This window comes from Aythya marila, assembly GCF_965140915.1.
Source record: "Aythya marila genome assembly, chromosome: 7".
Taxonomy (NCBI): domain Eukaryota; kingdom Metazoa; phylum Chordata; class Aves; order Anseriformes; family Anatidae; genus Aythya; species Aythya marila.
The window spans coordinates 24311594-24333376 of NC_139048.1; the positions used below are offsets into that span (position 1 = coordinate 24311594).

The 21783-nt window shown below is 36.1% G+C and overlaps 1 protein-coding gene across 2 annotated transcripts in view; it reads right to left on the bottom strand.

Annotated features, from left to right (window-relative positions):
• Window positions 1-21717, bottom strand: part of POLR3A (RNA polymerase III subunit A) — a 37222-nt gene extending 15505 nt beyond the window's left edge. Inside the window, exons 1-22 of one of the 2 annotated variants that reach the window (XM_082765168.1) lie at window positions 21479-21717; window positions 21214-21349; window positions 20528-20665; window positions 19536-19707; window positions 18830-18984; window positions 17693-17932; window positions 16610-16772; window positions 16290-16426; window positions 15629-15732; window positions 14445-14586; window positions 13808-13948; window positions 12789-12858; window positions 11988-12115; window positions 10404-10542; window positions 8224-8388; window positions 7734-7906; window positions 6454-6565; window positions 5181-5299; window positions 3881-4018; window positions 2227-2397; window positions 1404-1517; window positions 54-89 (exon numbers count right to left, since the gene is read on the bottom strand). In XM_082765168.1, the coding sequence (XP_082621294.1) occupies window positions 54-89; window positions 1404-1517; window positions 2227-2397; window positions 3881-4018; window positions 5181-5299; window positions 6454-6565; window positions 7734-7906; window positions 8224-8388; window positions 10404-10542; window positions 11988-12115; window positions 12789-12858; window positions 13808-13948; window positions 14445-14586; window positions 15629-15732; window positions 16290-16426; window positions 16610-16772; window positions 17693-17932; window positions 18830-18984; window positions 19536-19707; window positions 20528-20665; window positions 21214-21349; window positions 21479-21522 (2937 nt within the window). In that variant the 5' untranslated portion in view covers window positions 21523-21717. The remainder of the gene's footprint in view (window positions 1-53; window positions 90-1403; window positions 1518-2226; window positions 2398-3880; window positions 4019-5180; window positions 5300-6453; window positions 6566-7733; window positions 7907-8223; window positions 8389-10403; window positions 10543-11987; window positions 12116-12788; window positions 12859-13807; window positions 13949-14444; window positions 14587-15628; window positions 15733-16289; window positions 16427-16609; window positions 16773-17692; window positions 17933-18829; window positions 18985-19535; window positions 19708-20527; window positions 20666-21213; window positions 21350-21478) is intronic. The other variant, XM_082765169.1, reaches the window with a different exon arrangement.
• Window positions 21718-21783: the final 66 nt, after the last annotated feature.

Sequence of the window (21783 nt, forward strand, 5' to 3'; positions counted from 1 at the left end):
GCTAAAAGCACTAACATTAATGCTCACACAGTGCACACACATGCTACAATTACCTCATTATATTTTTCATAACCTGTTTCAGTTAATGTCTTCAAGGACGAACAGAAAAAAAAGAAAAGGAAAGAAGAAAATGTAACCGTATCTGAAACTTAAAAATCAGAAGTGAAGCTCATAACCATTACTGTGATGTAAATAAATTACCATTTTTCAGAAGGACAGATATAATTTTTACTGATATGATAAAAAAAAGAATCACACCTTAAAAAGAACAGCGTTATCTCTGAAGCTGGATTCCATTGTGTGTATATATATATATTTATATATATATATATACACATGGTATATATACCATATATAATTTTATTTTTTCTTTACAGGTGCATAAGATATAGAGAGTATTTCAAATACAGATATAATCGATTTCTCTACCCTACTCCAGCAGTGGAGTTACAAATCCAGTTTCTTACTGGTTTTGTCACCTCACAGTTCTGAAGCGCTCTGATCTACTCAAAAGAACCCCTCCAAAAGCAGGTTACTAAATTCATATTGTAGTCATTGCCAGATATCAGAAAGTTCGTCAAGCAAATACACATATACACATTTCACATATACACACCCAGGTTAACTCTACAGGTTTTAATCAATTTCTCCTAAAATATGAAAGTATCTATACTTGAGACTAAGTACTTAAACACTCAATACTCTTTTGAAAGAACAGTTTTTCACAACTCAAAGTGAAAAGTCATGTGAATGTTCTCTCATCATTGGAAGACATGCAGGTATCTCCCAGAAGATAAAGCGCTTTCAAGCAAAACACTTCACATGGCTGAAGACTTTTGCTGGGTTAGTATCAAAGGAAAGCAACATACATAGGTATAAGTATAGAATTTATATTAAAGGAGAACATATATTAAAGGAGAACAAGCAAATGCCTTAAAGAAGTTATTCAGAAGGTTGATAATATCAAAACCAATGTATAAAGAGGATCATGAAACTTGATGCTCATAGTCTGCTATATATAGTAATTGAAAATTATTTAATTTCTGACATCCCAGATGAAGCATGTTAATTACTGTACCATTTCGTGCTATAAACAGAAATTCCAACAAGGCATCTCAGATCAGATCAATGCTCACTCCTACACAAAAAAAAATCACTAGATTCTTCTCTAATTTCTTGTTTCTGTGGTCACTGCGAACATCACCTATAGCAAGAACAACTTGTCCTACCTCCCCACCCCCAAAACACAGAGAAATATATTAACAAGCAAACTTCTATTCTTGCTATTAATCCATAAAATTCAGCCATTTCTCCTGCAGATTGATAAAACCATTCTATATAACTTCCTTGATTTATAAGGTATAGTTAATAAATGTGATAGCAAAGTGACATAATGGCTTCACCTGCAGAAAACTGTCTCGGCAGCAAAGAAATTCATTCTTCTTCATGATAGATTCAGATGTTAACACCAATTCATTTTTACTGAGGGCTGGTTCACTTCGGCATGGATATACAGCCTTAAGAGGGAAAAAAAATACTTCACAACTTCACATAAAGTATACAAAACTTTATTGTAAAGACTGAACAGAGATAAACAGAAACATAACTGATTAACAGTTTAATTTAAAAAAATACACAAGAATTCTATCTTTGACTATTGTGAAGGGCCATATACGTGTCTTCCTAATGAAACTTGAAGGGATATGCATGCACATTCCTAATTGTTTCAAATCATCCCACTCAGATTACGGAAAAAAAACAAAACACACACTATCCTGTTTTCACACATCACAACATTTACAAAGTTATTCATCAGTGTGCTAGGTCAATGACTTAAAAAGCAGTCCAACATAAAAAACATGCATGTCTTGATTTATTAATGAATTACTCTGTAATTTTAATCTTACTTAGTACACAACTGAAACAATAATAACTTGGCTACTGTTTAGTATTAAACCCTAGAAATATACCTTAGCACTAAAGAAAACTCTCCTTTTCACCACTTGTTGAGTTTAGTTCCAGCTGCTCTGTTCTGATGTAAAAATACATTTATAACTCTTTGCATACACATGCTGGAAGGCTGTGATCAGGACCACCATAAAGGTGATTTAAAAAAATATATGTAATTAAAACAAGTCTCTGCATAATCTCTGCATAATTTTTTACTTACTCCTTTAAGCTTTGCAGTCTTTTCACACTTCCAACAAAAAGTTCAGTAATACTTACTCTGATATTGTCTAGAACCCGCTTGAATTCAAGTGGTTCATCTTTCCCTTCCATAGCTGCAGGATCCAAGCCATCTCCTCCATAAATAAACTGAATAATGTCACCAGTAGAACTTCTGACTGTCAAATCATACTGCGAACAAAGATCTTCAAGAGATTTTACCAGCCGCCTCTAAGGGAAAAAAAGGTACAAGGGAGGTAAATGGGATCTCTTTAAAAGTATCTATTAGTTGGGATTCTGTACATACACCTACAGCTTCACTGTACATTCCCCTAAGTATTAAAAGCAGAAATAATAAAATTTGTTTTAAATTTTGTTCTCACATTGTTTCCTATACTACAGAAATTCTATATGCTAAACTCCCATAACCTATTTTAGTCCAAAGAGTTTTTACAGTCGTTTATGACAAAGAAACTTAATTTTCCATGTCTCGTATTCTTCCAATCGGGCTTGTTTCTCAAGCAAGACCAATTTTTTTGTATGGCAGCAAAACAATTATTTTCACTGACAGAAAACAGAGAGCTCATCCTTTAAAGCCTGTAGTTGCCATTTGTCCACCAGTATTAACTATCTACTGTCTCTTATATTGATTCACTGTAGTGGGAAATCCCTTTGCTACCATTTTCTCTCCTCCATCTCCCAATAAAGAAGGCATGCTATGAATCATCAGTGTTTAAGAACCTTTTTACTTGAAAGATGGATTTCATCATTCTATCAATGTAAATTAGCTCACTAAGGAATATAAACCAGTATTTTTTTTTCAATGAGGAATAATAAGTTGAGATAAAATAGAAGCTAAGAGATGTTTTGTTCCAAATTCAAAGTGCTATTTATATAGGGTAAAAGTTGACAACAAAAAATATTTGCAGGTTGCACACTATATTTACGTACATATGTATATACAAAAATTGTTCTTGAAGTTTGGGAGACAAGTGGTCTCACCAGCTTATCACCCCAACATGAACTCATTTCATTAACTTCGTGAAGATGCTTGTGTACTTCTGAATGCAATCTCAGCCCCACATTATCTTGTTTTTTCTAATGACTACTACCTTGGAGAAATGCCTATACCTAAAATTCTAAACTATTTCCATTAAAGTTTCCAGACTGTTCATAGGAGCAAGGAGCTTTGGCAGAGGGTCATTTGTTTTTACAGGAGATACAGCCAAAGACACTAGCAACCTACAGAACTTTAAGTTGAAGTCCCTACTGCCCCAGGGACCTGCTACTTGAAGATGACAGATACTGAAAGCGAGCTTTAGCCATATAATACTGTATCTGAAAAATTACTCAAATCTATGTTATGATACTGATACCTGGACACACCTTACCAAATAGCACTCAGATGCATTTTAAGCACACACAGTACCTAAGAAATCAGTCCTCAACAATTACCTAGAATAAGGGCTTTTATCACCCACATCCAACTCGAAACAGCTTAATACAAGCATATTACTGTGCCATTGCTTGAGGTCTGTTTCACAAGCCTCATGTGTATACTGGAGAACAGAGCAAAGTCTATTCTGCAGTACAAATTCTGTTAAATCAAAAATAAACAACAAAAAGGAAGATGTATTTACAACCCCATAACAAGCACAAAAGAAATAGTCTCCTTTGGCATGTTGGATAAAATCCCCACCCCACTGACAGTTACCTGCATGTATCCAGTTTCAGCTGTTTTTACAGCTGTATCAACCAGACCTTCTCGACCAGCCATTGTGTGAAAAAAAAATTCAGTGGGAGTCAACCCAGAATAGAAGCTGTTAGCAACAAAGCCTTTTGCTGCTGGAAGCTACGTGAAAGAGCAGAAAAAAAGTTAAAATGCAAAGTCTATTCTTTAGGTATGTAACAGAAAAACATATATTAAATGTGGTCTAAATTCCTACAAATAGTCAGCTGATACATAAACATGGAGCAATTGACTCAGTTACATTTAGCTCTTAAACTCAATGCATTTTAGGTCTGACTCAGGCTTCAAAACCCTCATCTACGTTTGCAAAACTAATACACTAGATTTTACACTGCCAACAAACCTTCCCATGCCTCTAGCCTTTATTTGCAAACACCACACCAACTTCTAACAATTCAGCTTCCCTTATTGCTAAAAGAATTGAAAGGATGATATGAACATTCATGATGAAAATTAAGGAATCCAGAAAAAATATAGAGGTATGTACATTGCTAACTCTTTTGAATGGTTTCCTATCACAACTCAGAGAAGTTCTTGACGATGAATTTGATGCAGGTATCCCACTGAGCCAAACAATACCATGCTGTCTCCATGATCACATGGAACAATGTATAGACTACAGAAAGTTTAATCATTTGCCACTATTTAATAGACAGTAGTTTCTAATTCAGTAAAAAAAGATGGAGTTAAATTTAACATTCCTCCCCATATAATACCTGGAGGTTTTCTTCTTTTTTTTTTCAGGAAATAAAAGATTTTATGTTACAGAATTCAGAAAATCACATTTGGACATTTAGTGACACATGCAGTGTCATGGCTATCATCCCACACAAGCTAAATAACACACCAAGTCTGACAACTGGTATAAAGAACTTTCTCTACTGATCGTTAAATTCAGACAAGCAGTTAAAACAAAACAATGAAATCTCATGGATCTGGATTAACAAGTGCATGAAACTCCCCATTGTTCCATGTATAAAGGAGCCCATGATACATATTCTAGTTGAAAAAAAAAAACAATCCAGACTCCATACTCAAGCTAACAAAATGTCCCACAGCAATTCACAACATTACTGTTAATTCCCAAATTACATTCAGAACTCTTTATGTTTAACCCTTTATGTGTGTTGCACACATATGTTTAACCACATGTTTTTGTTTTCCTGCACCATGCCATGACACCACATCCTATCATGCATCCTTCTCAAAACAGTTTAACTTGTCTCACTTCTCTTTCCAGTGGACCGTAAGCATATGCAATTACCTTAGAATGCTTCTCAAAATGAGGCAAGGACCTGTTCTCAAATCCATCAGGAACTCGGGACCCACTGATAGCCTGTTGACCTACACATGCAATCATCTGGGATATGTTAATGAAGGAGCCTGAAGGGGAAGAAAAAAAAATTGAGTGATGAGGAATATCAGCATTCCTCTGATGACTCAATTGCCTTCAGTTCTATGAAAATCTGTTAGTTTAGTAATTCTTCAAAAATACATTTAAAATTGCATCAGTTAAAAAAAAAAAAAAAAAAAAAAGATTTTCTATTTGTTGTTCTGTTCATATCAGTATTTATGCAGTAACTAAATTAGTTATCTATGTAGCTAAAACCCCTTTTTAGTTTTTAAGTCACGGACATTCATGCCACCACTATTTTACGATGGGCCTTCTATTATCCTAATTTTTATTATGGGTTGTGGTTTATAAATCCCATGATCTTAACCTCTGTGTTTTGCTTCACAATTTTTTCAACAAGCATATTTAAATCATTTTTTTTAAAATCAAGGGTTCAGTGTCTACCAAGATTCCTACAACAAATTAAGCCTTAGAGAATTAAGTCACTAGTTAAGAAGACTTATTTGCTGAATGTTTTTTGCAAAAGATGACTCCCACATTCCCAAATTATACATTTGATATAGCCTTCTTTTTAGATTTCAATATCTCTGTAAGACTTTGAAGAATGTCTTCAAAATGCAGTAGTCTCATGCCACCCTGAGGCTTTCCATAATTTCTAGACAGAGACAGAGTTAAGCAGTTCCTTCAAAATCTTACAAAGAACAAAGGAAAGCTCAGATCAGAATTTGAGTATAAAACAAATATGTACTATATAGGATATTCTTTAGAAGGGAAGCAGTGAAAATGGCTTAATGATTTCCATTTCTTAAGGAAACATTTCTGGATGATTTTTGTGTATGATACAGGTAATTGAAATGGGAAGTGCCACTGATGTCTCTATGCTGATAAATTAATTCAAGATCAATATTTTAAGAACATTTAAAGTTCTCAGAGGATGCTTTTCAACTTGCACCAATACATTAAAGATGCAATAAAAGGTACTTTAACAGTACAGTAAAAAGAACTGAAAAACTTGCTTTCAGTTAACTAGAGCCAAACTCTATTTGTTGAGGAGTCATTTCGAATTCATATAATGTGAATTTAGTACTTGCACAACTGTCTGTATAAAACAAGCTATAAAGACAGAACAAGTAACTCTGAGAAAAAAGATGGAATGAGCAAACTAATTCCAAAGCTCGGATACCTTTAGAACCACAGAGAGCCATAATAAGGGGACTATTGCTCTTGTCGAGTTCTCTGAGACAGGCACTGCCAGCATGATCTCTGATAACAGAGAGTTCTTTAAGGATCAAAGCCTGAAATCCAAGAAAACATAGACGTGATATTAGTTAAAAATACCATACACAAACAATGTGCTATCACTTGCCCACAATACTGTCAGTAGTCAATAGGAACTTCAAAGCAGAATTAAGAGAAAATTAGATGTTTCTTTGGGTAAAATAAATTGTAACTTAACTCATGTAATTTTCTATTTTGCTGTACAATAATTCTTTGTTGGGCTAAGACATGGGTACCTGGGGACATTACAACCTCTTTTGCTAGCAGCACCAGCTTAAGCTAATTAAACCAAACGTTGAACTGAGCTTTTCACTGTTCAGTGTGAAAGATTGCCACAAAAAAAAAGTAATTTTGGACTTAACTTATACATTGACAGTATCTTCAATTTTTAAGAAAACAGTTATATCAAAAACCATATGCATCTCAGAAGAATAGTGAAAAACATGGCAAAACTTTGTTCAGGCAGAGTACAACTTCAGACTAGACACCTGTGGCAGTTAAAGCACAGCATAGGATTTTCTGCCCCTCCCTTTCCCTTTTATACTTCCTTTCTACTTTTTAAAAGATAAAAAACAGACATTGATAGCCAACAGAATAAACATCTAAAACCACTAAAGGCAATGAAGAGGGTATTTTTCAGTTGACTTCATTAAGAGCCTGTCCATATGTTTTTGGGCAACATTCATTGCTCTTTATCAAAGTTTTCAAAGAAAACCAACCAACCACCAAAAAAAAAAAAAAAAGTAACCAAAGTACACTCAACCTTTGCCCTCATTAGTAAAAAGAAAAAAAAAAACACAAAAAACAGATTTGTAACTAAGAGTATTTTTTTTATTGAACTAGATTCATTGCTGTTAGTGTTCTTAACTAACTTACTACACATGGGTACATGGAATTAACTCTGTTTCAATTACCTGTGTAATTTTATTCTATGTCACTTCCGTACTTCCAGTGGGGTGGGAGGATCCCAGCTGTTAACTATTTAGCAAGCATTTAACATAGAGATGCTTGTATGCGTCTAAGAGAAGATACAGACAACTAAAGTTGTGTATATAAGGGCCCTACTTGCTCGTATTTTGAAGTTTCAGTAGACACCTTTGAGCTTTACAAACTATGTGCATATATTCATGAACTTTCTACTGTATATATATATATATACACAGTGAGTCCATTTAAAATGTTTACCTCTAGTGTCTCTTCTGCAGTACAACCAGGCTGCTGCTGTAGTTTTCCAGTATTCAGAGCTTCAATATACTCATCACATTTCTTATAGCCAGCATTCAGGAGTTCATACTTAGCTTTTAGCAGGCCCTGACCTGGTGTGACATCACCAATTCCAATTGAAAAGCCACGATTAGCTGTCATAAAACAAAAGGATTATAGGATCAACTCAATCTGACAGAAATAAAGTAGAAATGAAAATCAAGAAATGTTAAAATTTGTAAATATCAGCTGTTTCACCATTTGTCAGTTTCAGCTGCTTGGCTTGTAGTGTTTTTGTTTGTTTGTTTCCTTGATTTTTAAATGGGATACATTGTATTTGAAGCAAAATTCATGCTTTATTGTTGTTTTTTTTTTGTTTGTTTTTGTTTTGTTTTGTTTTTTGTTTTTTTTTTGTTTTTTTATCTGCTTTAGGATACTATTTCAGAAGGAAACTTACTTCAGTGTTACTTACACAGATAGACAGGAGCAAGCCTGGCTAGTCGTGACATGGCATCTGCAGCTTCTACCTGTCCCCAGTCTCTCAGCAAGATGTAAAAGATATTGTTCTTGGATCCAGAACCTAAGGTTCCTTTGTCCATGCTGCCACTCATTAACTCACTGTTTTGAATTGTGACATCTACAAGTAGAAAAGGAAAAACAACTCATATTTTTTCTAAAACGTTACCTAAACTCTTGTGATCAGTTATGGAGCAGGTTTGTAAATAAATGCATTGCTGACCAAAAAAGAAGGACAAAAAAAAAAAAAAAAAAGTTAGCTATTTACCATTTCTGTAGAAATGTTTAAGGGGACTATCTACTAACTAATTTTACCCAGAAAAGCAAACATTTATGTATTACTTTTCCTCCTTAGAAGTGCAACTGTATCTATTTTAAGACTTCTGAGAAACTTCTGAATAATCTTTTTCATTAAAGACAAAATAAATAATAAAATGCTAAACTTAGCTTCCTTAATCAAAATCAAGGTTTTAATCTTATCTGTCCAGAAATAAAGTCCTCTGTTGTGCATAGCAAACGACAGTTCTTGATTGATTTATTTTTTATCACACCAACAAAACTTCAGAAACCAAGCTACAGTTCTCTTTGTTCAAAGATTCTGATAATCATTTCACCTCTGGAAGCACAGTTTAAATTTAAAAGACATAGTGAAAGCAGATGTCTCATAGTGGAAGCATATTATAAAGACATCCATCCTGACTTTAGCCCTGTGGCCTGTACATAATGTCTCTTTTCGACAACCTCCTGTTGCTTCATCACCAACCTTCCATTTCAGGCACTGAATCTTCCTTGTGACTTTCAGCCTTTATGCAGTTAGAAAAGTATCTTCTGCACATAAAATTTAGACATATTTGGTATGCAAACCATACAATATATGTTAATTCTTAACTTCATCATGCATCTTTCAAAGAACTTATATATGAAGATAGATCCAATTTAAATCATTTTCTGCAGAACACTCTAAATGTATGTGTATAATACTCTACGCTCAGTATTTTCAATACCAATTTAAATACTCATCTTGAACTGCAAGTCCATGGTCTCTACCACTTACTACAAAACGGTAATAGGATTTCTTGAAACTTCAGAGAATTTGCACAATTTTCTGAATAGAATTAGTGTTAGCTAATTAGCTTTAGGAACCGATTTTTTTCAGAGAACTAAACAGAGCCATACAAAGGTTTTCTGCAGCACGTGTTACTTTTAAACACAGAAAACCGGAATTCAACCTATATCTTCTAGAACAAAAAGGATGCAGAGGAAAGACAAAGGTGTATGTTCACACAAGAGAATAAGATGGATTGTTTTGTTGCCTTTCACCCTACATTCTCTCAGGCTGAAAAAAATAGTATCTTCATGTTTATAGCCAACTTGACAACCACAGAGTGATCCTGTCTAACAAAGAAATCTGTCAGAATCTGGTGTGGAGTGTATCCAAGTCCTCAATGGGAATTCTTTCTCACATCACCATTGCATGCCTGAGTTACTATAAACCGATGCTTCCTCCCTACGCACCTATGTACCTAAGCTCAAATTTATGATCAGCAAGGAGACGAGCTAATCGCACCTGCTCAAGTTCTCTTTCAACTGTTACTATATAATGTTAAATGATTAATTGGAGAAGCCTTGCTCTTCTCCTACAGCCTCTTCAACCCTGATGCTGTGCATGCCATTTGCCACTCCGACTTCCCCAAATGGCAGATGGTCTGACCTCCAAAAGATTCTTATCTTCCTGTCCTTTATTTCCTAACTCCTTTCACTGTTTGATTTATAATCATTGCATCACTACCCTACTTGAGATATTTAATTTTTTTCCCATTTGCCATCCACATAATCACTTCCTAAGCTTCTTGGCTTTTCTTATCTTTCTTACCTTTAAATACTTCAGCATCATAATAAGCCTACTATCTCATAACAGAAATTTTACTACAAAAAAAAACCACTTAAGTCTTTTCTTTGATGTTCAGCATGACTTCAACTTTTGAGAAAAAAAATAATGCATTTTTTTCCATTTCAAGAATACTAATGCAAGGCAGTGTTTTAATTCCTCCAGTAAGCTCAACAATGAACTCAACAAAACAGTGTCTACAGTTTTGCTGAAGGCTTTTAAAACAGAGCTTTAAAAGTGTCACTCACAAGAATCATTGTAACACAGGTCTTCCCCTTTGCCACAATACTGTTTGCCCTTGGTCCGCAGATTCGCTTTTACAGGACAGTCATCACTGGGTTTGAGAATGAGGCTGAAAACCTGCTTTCCTGTCCAGAGTGTTACAGGCTTAGGAAAACAAAAGGACAAGAAATACAGTTACAGAGTTTATGATACAACAGCAGTAAAACCAGCAAGCAGGAATTTAATTGTAAATTTTTGTTTTTAATATGTAATCTTTCTATACTGAACTATACTTGTGGCAGTCCATAATAGCATTATTATGAATACGGGAGTACTATGCATTTTCGAAAATATGTAAGACCTGATTCACAAATGGCTCTCCTTTACGTAAAGGTATGTGCATGAATTTACTGAAACATACTATTTCTCCCTTTGTCACGTTTCCCTTCCTGATTAGAAGATTAAAAAAAATAATAATACAATGCCACATTTATTTCATTCCCCAAGTATGATGCCACATTTATATTTAATTCTTTATATAATGCTTCCTATTTAAATTTTTAGGAGGCTCAACATTCATACAATTATGTACTTCACTCACATGTAGTTAAACAGAAGTAACTGTCACATCTAGTGCTAAATTTACTCATTTGGAATGACAGAAGCAGTCAAAGAACCAATACTCCTTGTTATCAAAAAGTTCATATAAATTCATAAAGTTTACATTAAATATCATTGCTAAATGCTCTGAACTTGCTTTACATTACTATTGTTATTATTATTCATTCAAATTTTAGTTTCTCTTTCTGAATAATTCAGGAAGTTCCCTTAATATTACACATATAACAGTTTTAAAACTATCTATGGACTATAAGAACATATGAATGAATACTTAATGACTATTTAACAAGTTAGAAAATGTACAAAATTCTCTCTAAATGAGTATTTGCCTTATATACAAGATTAATCAAATAGAGGTTCCCTTAAATATATTTGGAGGAAGGCTTAATAGACTCTAATCCATTCTATTAAATGATACTACAGGTCTTTTCCAAGTTTCTGACTGATACACAGATATTCAGCCCTTAACAATACTTTTTGTGTACATGATGTAACAAAAATCACATAGAATTCATTCTCTTTAATCTTCAACACAGTGACAGGTTAACAGTTAAAATATACTATCACTCAGATTTGACACCACCTACAGGTGGGATATTGAAACCTAGAACTGCTGAGCATTTTAACACTACTTCAGCACACCCTAGGAACAACAGTTTCTCAACCTAGCCCCATGCTAGGTTTGTCTGCTGTATGACCATCAACAGGCAGGTGGTCTTGGAGTAGGCAGTAACAAGACAATAGCCAAACTGTTTGAACCACAATGGAATCCTGTATCTGGACCATACTATGCAAGGTTGACTCTGTTCAGTCTAAGGAACCATCAAACAACTTGAATTCTGATCTTTGCACTTTATGCCTTAGAGTATCAAATATAATACAAAACAAACACCAGAAGACACAACGACTGTCTCTCGGCTGAGAACATCAACATGGGTCAAGAGAACAGATGGTAAGTCTTTGTAATGTTAAAAAATAGTTTGACACACCTTCAAAATTGCTGGAGGTGGAAGACGAACTTTAATTTTTTCATCCTTGCCAACCAGGATAGAAGCAATGATTTGACAGGCTTTGGCTCGATCAAAAAAGGTATCTTTTAGTGTAAGAAGATAGGCACCTAGAATGTAAAAAGCAATTAAATGCAAAAGCTATTATAAATATTAAAATATTTAAAATATTTAAAAGCTATGTTTAATACTATTCATTATTAATAATTTGATTCTGATACTACTAACTTAATTTGATTCTGATACTTACTCTGCAAAATACCATGAAACTTCCAAAAATGCACAAAGACAGGGCACTGCTACAATCTGTTCTCTTTCACACACTATCCCATAGGTAAAAAATAAAGCCTTCATATTCCTTTTTTTACACTTTCTCAATATTCACTGGACTTTTCTCAAATAGATAAATAAACTTTACAGTACTTACTATTGGTTAAAACTCATTTTAGGATAATGAGTTCAAATCCTCTCCCATAATTATAAGGAGTTCACATTACATATTGCACATGAAGACACAAAATATTTACTTTTGAAATCAAAGAAAAGATTGCAGAACATATGCAAAGCTACTAAAAATTGCACCTACAAAGGTTGACAGTATCAGAAGAAATTTGAAGAACATCATTACATTTCAGACTGACAATGGCCTTACTCTCATACTGTCAATTTGACTCCTGAAAGGAGAAACTTTTAAATTAGTAGAGAAAAAATTATAAAGAAGAGGGAAGTGATTCTTAAAGAACTGTTAAATCACACAGCTCTACATCAAGTTTACGTACACACCTGTAAGGAAATCTTGAATAGCAGCAATGAGGGGTTCTCCATTTCTTGGTGTTACCAAGTTTGCTTTAGTCTGTAAGACATAAGACAAAAATTACACACTTGAAGACACAATTGTTATTCAGCGGTAAACCTATTGTTTAAGACAGTTTTGTTAGCAATGGTAACAAAACCTTCTTCTTCCGATTGTAGCTAAGCCTAGCTACTGAGGATCTTGCATCTATTTGAATTCTTTGGAGACATAACTAAGAACCAAGAGGCAAAGTCACTTTTCAGTCTCTTGCATAATACTGCTAGGCTTTGTCAGGATCAGGAATTAGATCTGACACTGAGGTCAAAGTAGGTAGCCACTTCACTCCTGAATATTTTTAAAATATATCACTTACATGCACTAAATATTAAAACCAGTATGTTTTAACATGGATCACATTCATCAACTAAAATTGTTCTCCTCAGACATCAATCTACAGCAAAGAGATTGATTAATAAAATCAGGGTATTTAGTATGAGTTCCCAGTCATACTAATTACTGCTCCAGTTACTTATCCCCAGATCCCCACCTGGGCAGTACATGGCTGCCACAGCTTTGCCTGAACTATTTGCAGGCCCACAGAAACCTATGTCATGCACTTCATTTTTCCAGTACAAGCACACTATTGCTGCCTCATTTCCAGTTTAACCATAATCCTGAAACTGCAGGCTGTCAGACCAGAACACGCACCTGTTCAGTAACAGCCACCCTATCTTGGTAGCAGTTGTTAACAGTAGCCAAGTAGAACCATACTGATGACATGTACTTACTTAAAAGTTCTGGATTTTCTAGGAATGCTAAATACGTATCTATTAGACTACCTATAAGGCTAACAGCCCTAGTTATTCTGAATTCCCTTCTGCATGATTTCAGGTAGCTTCACAGCTACATACTATCCATACCCAGGGATCTTAATGATTATTTCAGATTTCACATGCAACGTAAGTACTACAAGGCATGGCCTAACTCAACACCAACTTGACCTGCATACCCCCATTAAAACAAGTGCTTCTGCTTTTGCTTCTTCTGTCTGAGGAAGGTGAAGGTTCATCTCATCTCCATCGAAGTCTGCATTGTATGGCGTACAGACACATTCATTAAATCTGAATGTCCTATGAGGTTTTACTCTAGCCTGTAAACAGAAGAAGAGGAAAAAAAAAGTGATGCACATGCAATCAAGCATGCTAACAGATGAAAAAAACATGCCCGAATGCTTCCTTGTAGGCTTTATACTTTCTCTTATTAGACATGAATGAAAATTTCTGATCATAGGATTCAACTCAGTCAGAAACCAGACTTGGATTATATTACACAAATGTACCTAAGTTGCATTAAAAGAAATATTTATACAAAGCACAGAACACCATATGCTTTGTAAAGACCACATCAACTCTGCAAAAATTAAATCCTTACACAGGAACAGATACTGTCTGTTCACTCATGGCTATTCACAGAATCATCCAGGCTGCATAGTTACGCAGTTACACATTAATTCCCATGCAAACAGCACCTCATTCATGTTTGTCCCTGCAGTTAGAGAAGAAGCTGTTTATTTCAAACAGCAGCAAAGGTAGGCCACCTAATGTTCACATGATGCATTACCTGTCTGCTAGACTGTGTGCACTTACAATGTGAGCCATGATGCTCAGCTTATGAAGAGAAGGTTGTCGGTTGAACAGGACTATATCACCATCTATAAGATGTCGCTCCACGATATCACCAAACTTCAGCTCCTGGGCCATCTTCTCTCGGTTTCCATATTTCAAAAATCTTACAGTAACACATGACAATGGAGTCAGAAGACATAAAGACAACTGAAAATAAATCCCTTCTTTATAAGGCAAATTCCTCCATTGAACATTGGAGCATTTGTACTACAATGACTAAAAGCCAAAACTGGTGTTGATCGCATCATTAAACATCAGTCTTGTTGTTATTTTAAATAACGAACAGATTTTTAATGTTACTTAAAACTATAGTTATTACTACAGGAACTAAGAAAAAAGCTAATCCATACAAAGTATTTGTTTCAATTGCATCATGGAGAATAGGCCGTTTCAGTCACAGACAATTATGTTGTGTATCATAGTATGGCTTAGGTTGGAAGCAACTCTAAAGCTAATCTACTTCCAATTCCCCTTCCGTGGACAGGCACACCTCCCACTACATCGGTTTACCTAGGCCCTCATCCAACCTGGTCATGAACAATTCCAGGAATGGGGCATCAACAGCTGCTCTGTGCAACCTGTTCTAGTGCCTCACCACCCTCATAGCGAAGACTTTCCTCCTCACATCGAATATAACCCCCCCAACACCCTTTTTTTTAGTTAAAAACCGTTCCCCTTTGTCATATCACTATCTGCCCATGTAAAACATCACTGTCCACAAGAAGTCAATATCCATAGATTGACTGCAGATTAGTCCTCCCATAAAAAAGGCCAGCACAAAGTGACCAATATTGTCTGCCTCCATTCGTCACCTGTCAATATGACCCAAAATGCACGTCTCATTCCAGTTCCTATATTATCTACAGCATCTTAGCGTCTATTCTAAATAAAAGACACTCAGTCATAAAGAAACCTAATTGCAGTTCACTATCCTTATTATGTGCACTTGATATTTAAATCCAACATATAATTTCCTAAGGTTTAGTGTGTGAGTTCTTTTTAGGTGATGATTTTTGTTACTGCCTTTTATGAAAAATGCTAAAAATGAAGATCCATTTTAACCCTTGTAGATATTACAGGTTTCATACAACAGTAAGAATGAGTTGGTGAGGAGAGATGAAAAGTGAATCATTAATGACAGGTACCTTTTCATCTGTGTGTGTCTCTGCTGAATGAAGTTGGCTCCAGGATGAACATCAGGACCATTCCGGACAAGTTTCCTCATAAAATTAATATTTGCTTTGTTAACCTGTTGCATAAAGATTTCAATCAGGAACAAGCAAAACATGTTTCAAGACCTCTTGTTTTTGCTGGTGTTCTGTGTTTTCAAATTTTAGGCTCAACTGAAAATTCCCCTCACAGCCTCAGCTGCTGAAAGGAACAGGCAGGAGGAAATAGAGGAGGAAAGTTTAAGCCTGTTTTAGAGCACAACAGCACAGTGAAATTACATTAAGAAATCTGGGAAGTAAATTCAGAAATTGAAAAAAACACAAAACGATTCCTTAGACAGTTACACCAATGAACATATGAAGCTATATAAAAGTTTAAACAACAGCAAGCTGAACCATTCTCTCTTGATGTGTGTGTCACTCCTTACCCCATATGCTTTCACAGTACTTGTATATATCTGATACTACAAGCTTCACTTACCAGCAGCAACAGAACTGGCAAAACATCATTGAATGACATGCTGAACATATAAACCACACATTTACTCCCTCTTACAGACAGACCATGAAGAAGGACAAAACTGATATATGTTTAAAAAACAAAAGGGTACAGAAGTTTTGGTTCTACACTACCCACCTTTTCAGGAAAAGTTAATATTTTAGCAACATGAATAGGCACTGCTACTTCATCTATTCTTAAATTAGGATCTGGGGAAATGACTGTTCTGCCAGAGAAATCCACTCGCTTTCCAGACAGATTGCCTCTAAAACGACCTAAAAAAAACAGCAAGTGAAAAACTCTTTTAGAGAAAGTTGATTTCAAAATGCTGTCTGCCAAGAGAACACATTAGAATACCTTTCAATATGCATCACAGTAGCACAACACAATAGTAACAAAGACGTGCTTTGGAATATCAAATAGTTGTGACTTCATTAAAAACAGCTTTCTAGACAAACCTTGCTTTCCCTTAAGTCTTTGAACAAACCCTCTGGTCCATTTTTTAGGTGCCATGTTCAGAGGAATTCCTGAGAGCTCACTGTTAATGTACAGGGCGCACTGCAACTGAAGGAAGTCCCAGTCTTCCATTATCATCTGTGTTTTGGCTCCTGATATCCTGTGCTAAACAAAATAGTCACCCAGTTCAGAAAATAAGCATAGCAATAGACTAAACTAGTCAAGGTGTTTTTTTCTGATATTGAACACTTTGGAAAATAATGTTAAAAACCCTTAATAGTCACAGAAATGAAAAAGGCACAATTACTTTACATTACTATAGCATAACACTGTTCACAAGAGAACCCAACAGAAAACCTAATTGCTTATGACTAGCATCAACACTCACAAAAATATGCATTTGTTTAAATTGCTATTTTTTTCCCAAGCAAGTGAAGTTAAGCTAATATTATTCCACAGCCAGGAAAATCACCAGAATTTAATCATTCTTCAGTCATGGGAGTTACTGCTCATTTGATTTTGTTTTCTTGGCAAAAGCCCAGTTTTGAAAATCCTGAAAAGAAAAAAATAGTCTGGTAGAGCTGTTTCTCTAAACAAATAATAAATCGTCAAATGCTTTTCTATCAGTTCAATAACTGTATTAACGGAACCTGGTTTCTTAAGAACAAGAATGACAGAATAAAGAAAGAATAAAAATGTGGTAAAGAAAATTAAGGCATGCGCAAAAGAAAATAACTCTTTAGGTATAGTATAATGTTTTCATTGTAAGCAAACTCTCAAAAATGTTATAGTGATAGACTGTGGTGGTGGTGGGGGAAGTTTACAGACAAGAACTCAAATGAAAAAGTCTTCTCCTATGGGCTCCTGTAGATATTCAGCAAGTCCTACAATGCAAGCAGCCAGATAGCCAGCTCCATTTGGAGCAACTTAATTTCTTTCAATAAAATTCCAAACAGCACAGCAGTACAGTACAGACTGCTTGATAAGCCTGGGAACAACTAGATAAATACAACCACTTCCTCTACTAAATTCTAATCAAATATTTTTGAAGGCAACAGTCTCGGAGAGCTTGAAGAATGACTCACCTTTTTTATTACATCATTGAGGAAAATGATCTCTGTCAGTTTCATTGTCAAGTCGTCCTCGTTGGTGCCAGACTTCAAGTCGCTCACAACAGAGGGTCTGATACACAGTGGTGGCACTAAGAGTCGTGTGAGGATTAAATCTGAAGGCTTACCTGCTTCTGGGTTCATTAGAAGCAGAGGGATATCTTCTGCTGGGATTCTTTTAAAGAGGTTCAATACTACTAAAGGATTCAAATTTTCCTACAAAATCCATCAGAAAATGTCATGATTAAGCCATCAAGTAACAACTTTCAACCCTTCCTTCCTCCCCTCATTTACTGATTATTCTGATTATTTACTCCAACTTTTGATTGTCTCGTATACTTGGTATGTTTTCTCGGTGTCTATCTTCCCTCATTTTAACTTATATGTTTTGCCTTGTACCTACTTATGCTACTTTTTTGAAGCAGTATTTCATAGCTCCTTGTCAAAATAACATAATAAACATTACAACAAACTTAAAATATATTTTCTCTCATTTCATTAGTAGAAACTTACATGAATTACAATACTTTCTAGTGTTTTTTTTTTAAATAAATAAATACAAAAACATTTTTTCTCTTCTAGAACAGCTACTGATGCAGCATAAGAACTTCAAAATGCTCATTCCTTTTTCTGTTCATATATCTACCCTGAAATCTTTCCATCTTGCTAAGAAAAGAAGGAAACACAACCACACACAATGCAAAGCTGGATGAAACAAAAAAGCTTATTAAGCCTCCTCTTTCCTCCTCAATACTAAGTTCTTTTGAAGAAGATATCTCTGTGTATTGCAATCATCTCAGAGTTACAGTAAATCCACATGTAAATGTGCTATTTCTACGGGCCTACACTTTTTCTTTTTCTTGCTTCTTTAAGTTTCATACACCAAGAGCATCTCCCTTATTTACAGATAGAAAAGTACATATCTAATAAACAAAGCTGTTCATTGATTGCCAAGTTAACGTTATTACAATGCTAACAATATGGCAAACATGCTTCATGTGTCTTGGTATCCGGAACTACCGGACCACCTTAAGGTGCTATACTGAAAACCTTTGAGGAGTTTTATTTCACACACAAAAACTAGCAAAAAATTCAAGTTGTAACAAAATTCACCTGAGCTCTTCCCAATAAGGATTCTACTTCTTTGTTATGTTCTATGGCAGTTTCAAAGGACTGGAGAAAAGTGGATACCACAGGATCTACCACTTTCTTATTGGTCTTATATTTTTCATGTATTATTTTCAACAAACCACACTTCTTCACAGTTCCTGCAAGCAAATAAATGTTGCTTTTTAATTTTTAAAAACTTAAAACAATTGTAATTGTAATTGTTCCAAAATCAGTTACCCTCCCAGAGAACGACAAACATATTTAATCTTATGAAGAATAATGTCACAGAATTATGACAAATGAAGTTCAAAAGTAAAGTCTACATGAAGTTCAATCAAACTTAGTCTTCCATGTTAAGGTACTGATCGCTGACTAAAGGTTCCAATATTTTTATATATATATATATATATATGTATATATATAAATATGTGGTTGATCGAGACTTTTTTGCCATTATTCAAGTGTTAAATATTGTTCACTGCCATGAAGAGATACATAAAACAAAATAAGTTACTAGGCCAATGTCCATATCTACATACATGAGAAGTGAATAAGCCTGTGCTTGGCATTAAGAATGCAACTACGTGTTTTTTAAGAAAGGCCAGAGAAAATACCCATTACCTATGGAATGAGTATTTGAGATTTTGATGCCTACCACAGCCACCAAGGTAAAAACCATCACAGCAGATAACTATCACTAACTACTCACCATTAAAGGCACCACAGTAAGGACAAGTGTTTTTCTTTCGGCACTTTTCAGATACTTTCTTCTTTAGCCCTCTCTTCTGAAGATACGTAAGGCCTGGTCGCTTCAGGTAATCCAAAAACTGTTTTTTTTCTTCCACTGACAACATGATACGGCAACAGGTTTTGCAGATCATCTTTAATATAAACACATATAAACACAGTTGTTTAATGCAGCCATGGAGAATTGTAACAGCTATTAGAACCTAGGTTCTTCAATAGTATGCACGTTTTCATTGAAATACAGCAGTCTTGGTTTAAAGACAAATTCTCATAGTGTAACACACACACAAAAAAAAAGGACAAGAGGAAAATAATACAGGCAATAAGGTAAATTCTTACGTAAGTTCTGCAGGACCTGAACAATCCATAAAAAGTAAACAGAGCTTAGTTTTATTAGAATGTTCTAAAAGTTAAGTTACGTTGCCTACACTTAGGTCAAACTACTATAGAAAGATAATGGATTAATGAGTCTGAGATCACAAAATAAAACTGATGTCTTTATATTACTAAGAGTGATACTTAAACACAGGTACTTTAAAAAACACCAGATCCAAAAAAACGTATAATACAACCTTATTCTTGTCTTCTAAACTAACGCCTTTAAAGTAATCTTTACTAATCTGAGAGGAGGTTGCAGTGAGGAGGATATCGGTCTCTTTTCTTAGGTGACAAGCAATAGGACACAAGTTGTACCAGGGAAGGTTTAGATTAGATGTCAGGAATAATTTCTTCATGGAAAAAGTGGTTAGGCATTGGCCAAGGGAAGTGGTGGAGGTATTTAAGAGACATGTGGATGTGATGCTTAGGGATGTGGTTTAGTCACGGACTTGGCAGTGTTAGGTGATGGTTGGACTTGATGATCTTATGGGCCTTTTCCAACCTAACTTATTCCATGATTCTAATAATTTCATTTCTGTAGCCTAGATATTGATAACAAATCATAATTATGTTTACCTGTAAGATGCCTATCACAGCTTTGAAGTATCCAACATGAAAACAGGGCAGTTCTAAGTCAATGTACCCATAATGTCCCAAACAATCAGCTAGGTTTTTTCCACAGGTTTCACAGGGGCGGTCTTTTTCACTGGTTCCCTGTGAAAGAAAAGAAATACATGCTGATAATAGAAATTTATAGCTATAATGAGCTGAACATACAGAAGATGCAACAGTTTTTAAGCTAGTAGCTATCCTGACAGCAGACCCTCAGCACTTAGGTGTTTTTTTTTTTTTTTTCTAGCATTAGAAGCCTGTCGGTAGTGCTACATTTGGCCTAACCCTTCAGAAGTAAAAATGTTTTTCACACACTGGCCATCCTGATAACAGTGATACTAGCTTAACCAGCTATTGCCAGCAATCTACAGCCCACTGATCTCCAGCGTGATGCTTTGCAGATGACCATCTCTGGGCCTCCGACAGTCAGGCAGAACAAACTCACCTCCTGCCCCTCAGGATGCTTTGTGGAACTTTCTCAAACCACACAGAAAGCAGCCGGCACAGCGACTGACAGTTGGTGCAATCGGAGACACATATGCATGTATTTTGAATTAAAAGTCTACTTTCATTATCTCACATTATTTTAACAATTTTAAGCAACTCTACGAAGAAAGCGTTTTTTTAAGGAAGAAGGAGAAGCCTCTCACCATGCGGTGGTCGAGCACGCCGTACTGCAGCGGGGCGTGGTGGTTGTCCTGGCTATACAGGTTCTTGCTGACCACCTGGATGTGCGCTTGCTGCCGCATCTCCTCGGGGGACTTCATCCCAAAGCAGATGTGGCTTCTGGCAGGGGGGACATGGGGCTGAGTGCGAACCGGGGGACACCTCCTCCTCCACCTCTACCTCCACCCCCGTCCCGCTCCCCACCGCCCCCGCCCCCGGCCCCGGCCGAGCCCCCTCAGCCCCCCTCACATCTTCTTGGCCACGTCGCTCTCTCGGAACTGCTCCTTCACCATGGTGGCGGTGGCGGCGCGGCCCCGCGGGCCGGCAGCAGGCACGGAGCAGAGCACAGAGCACGGAGCCCGGCACCGGGCACGGAGCACCGAGCACCGCCCCACGCCGGGCTGGCCGTGCGGCCTCCCGCGGGACGCCGGTAGCGAGCCGGTGCCCAAACCCCCTCCGAGGGACGAGCGGGCACAGCCGGGCAGCGACTGAACCCGCTGCGGGACCTGACCCGAAGCACCGCGACCCCTCCCCGAGCCCAAGCGCCCCCCCCG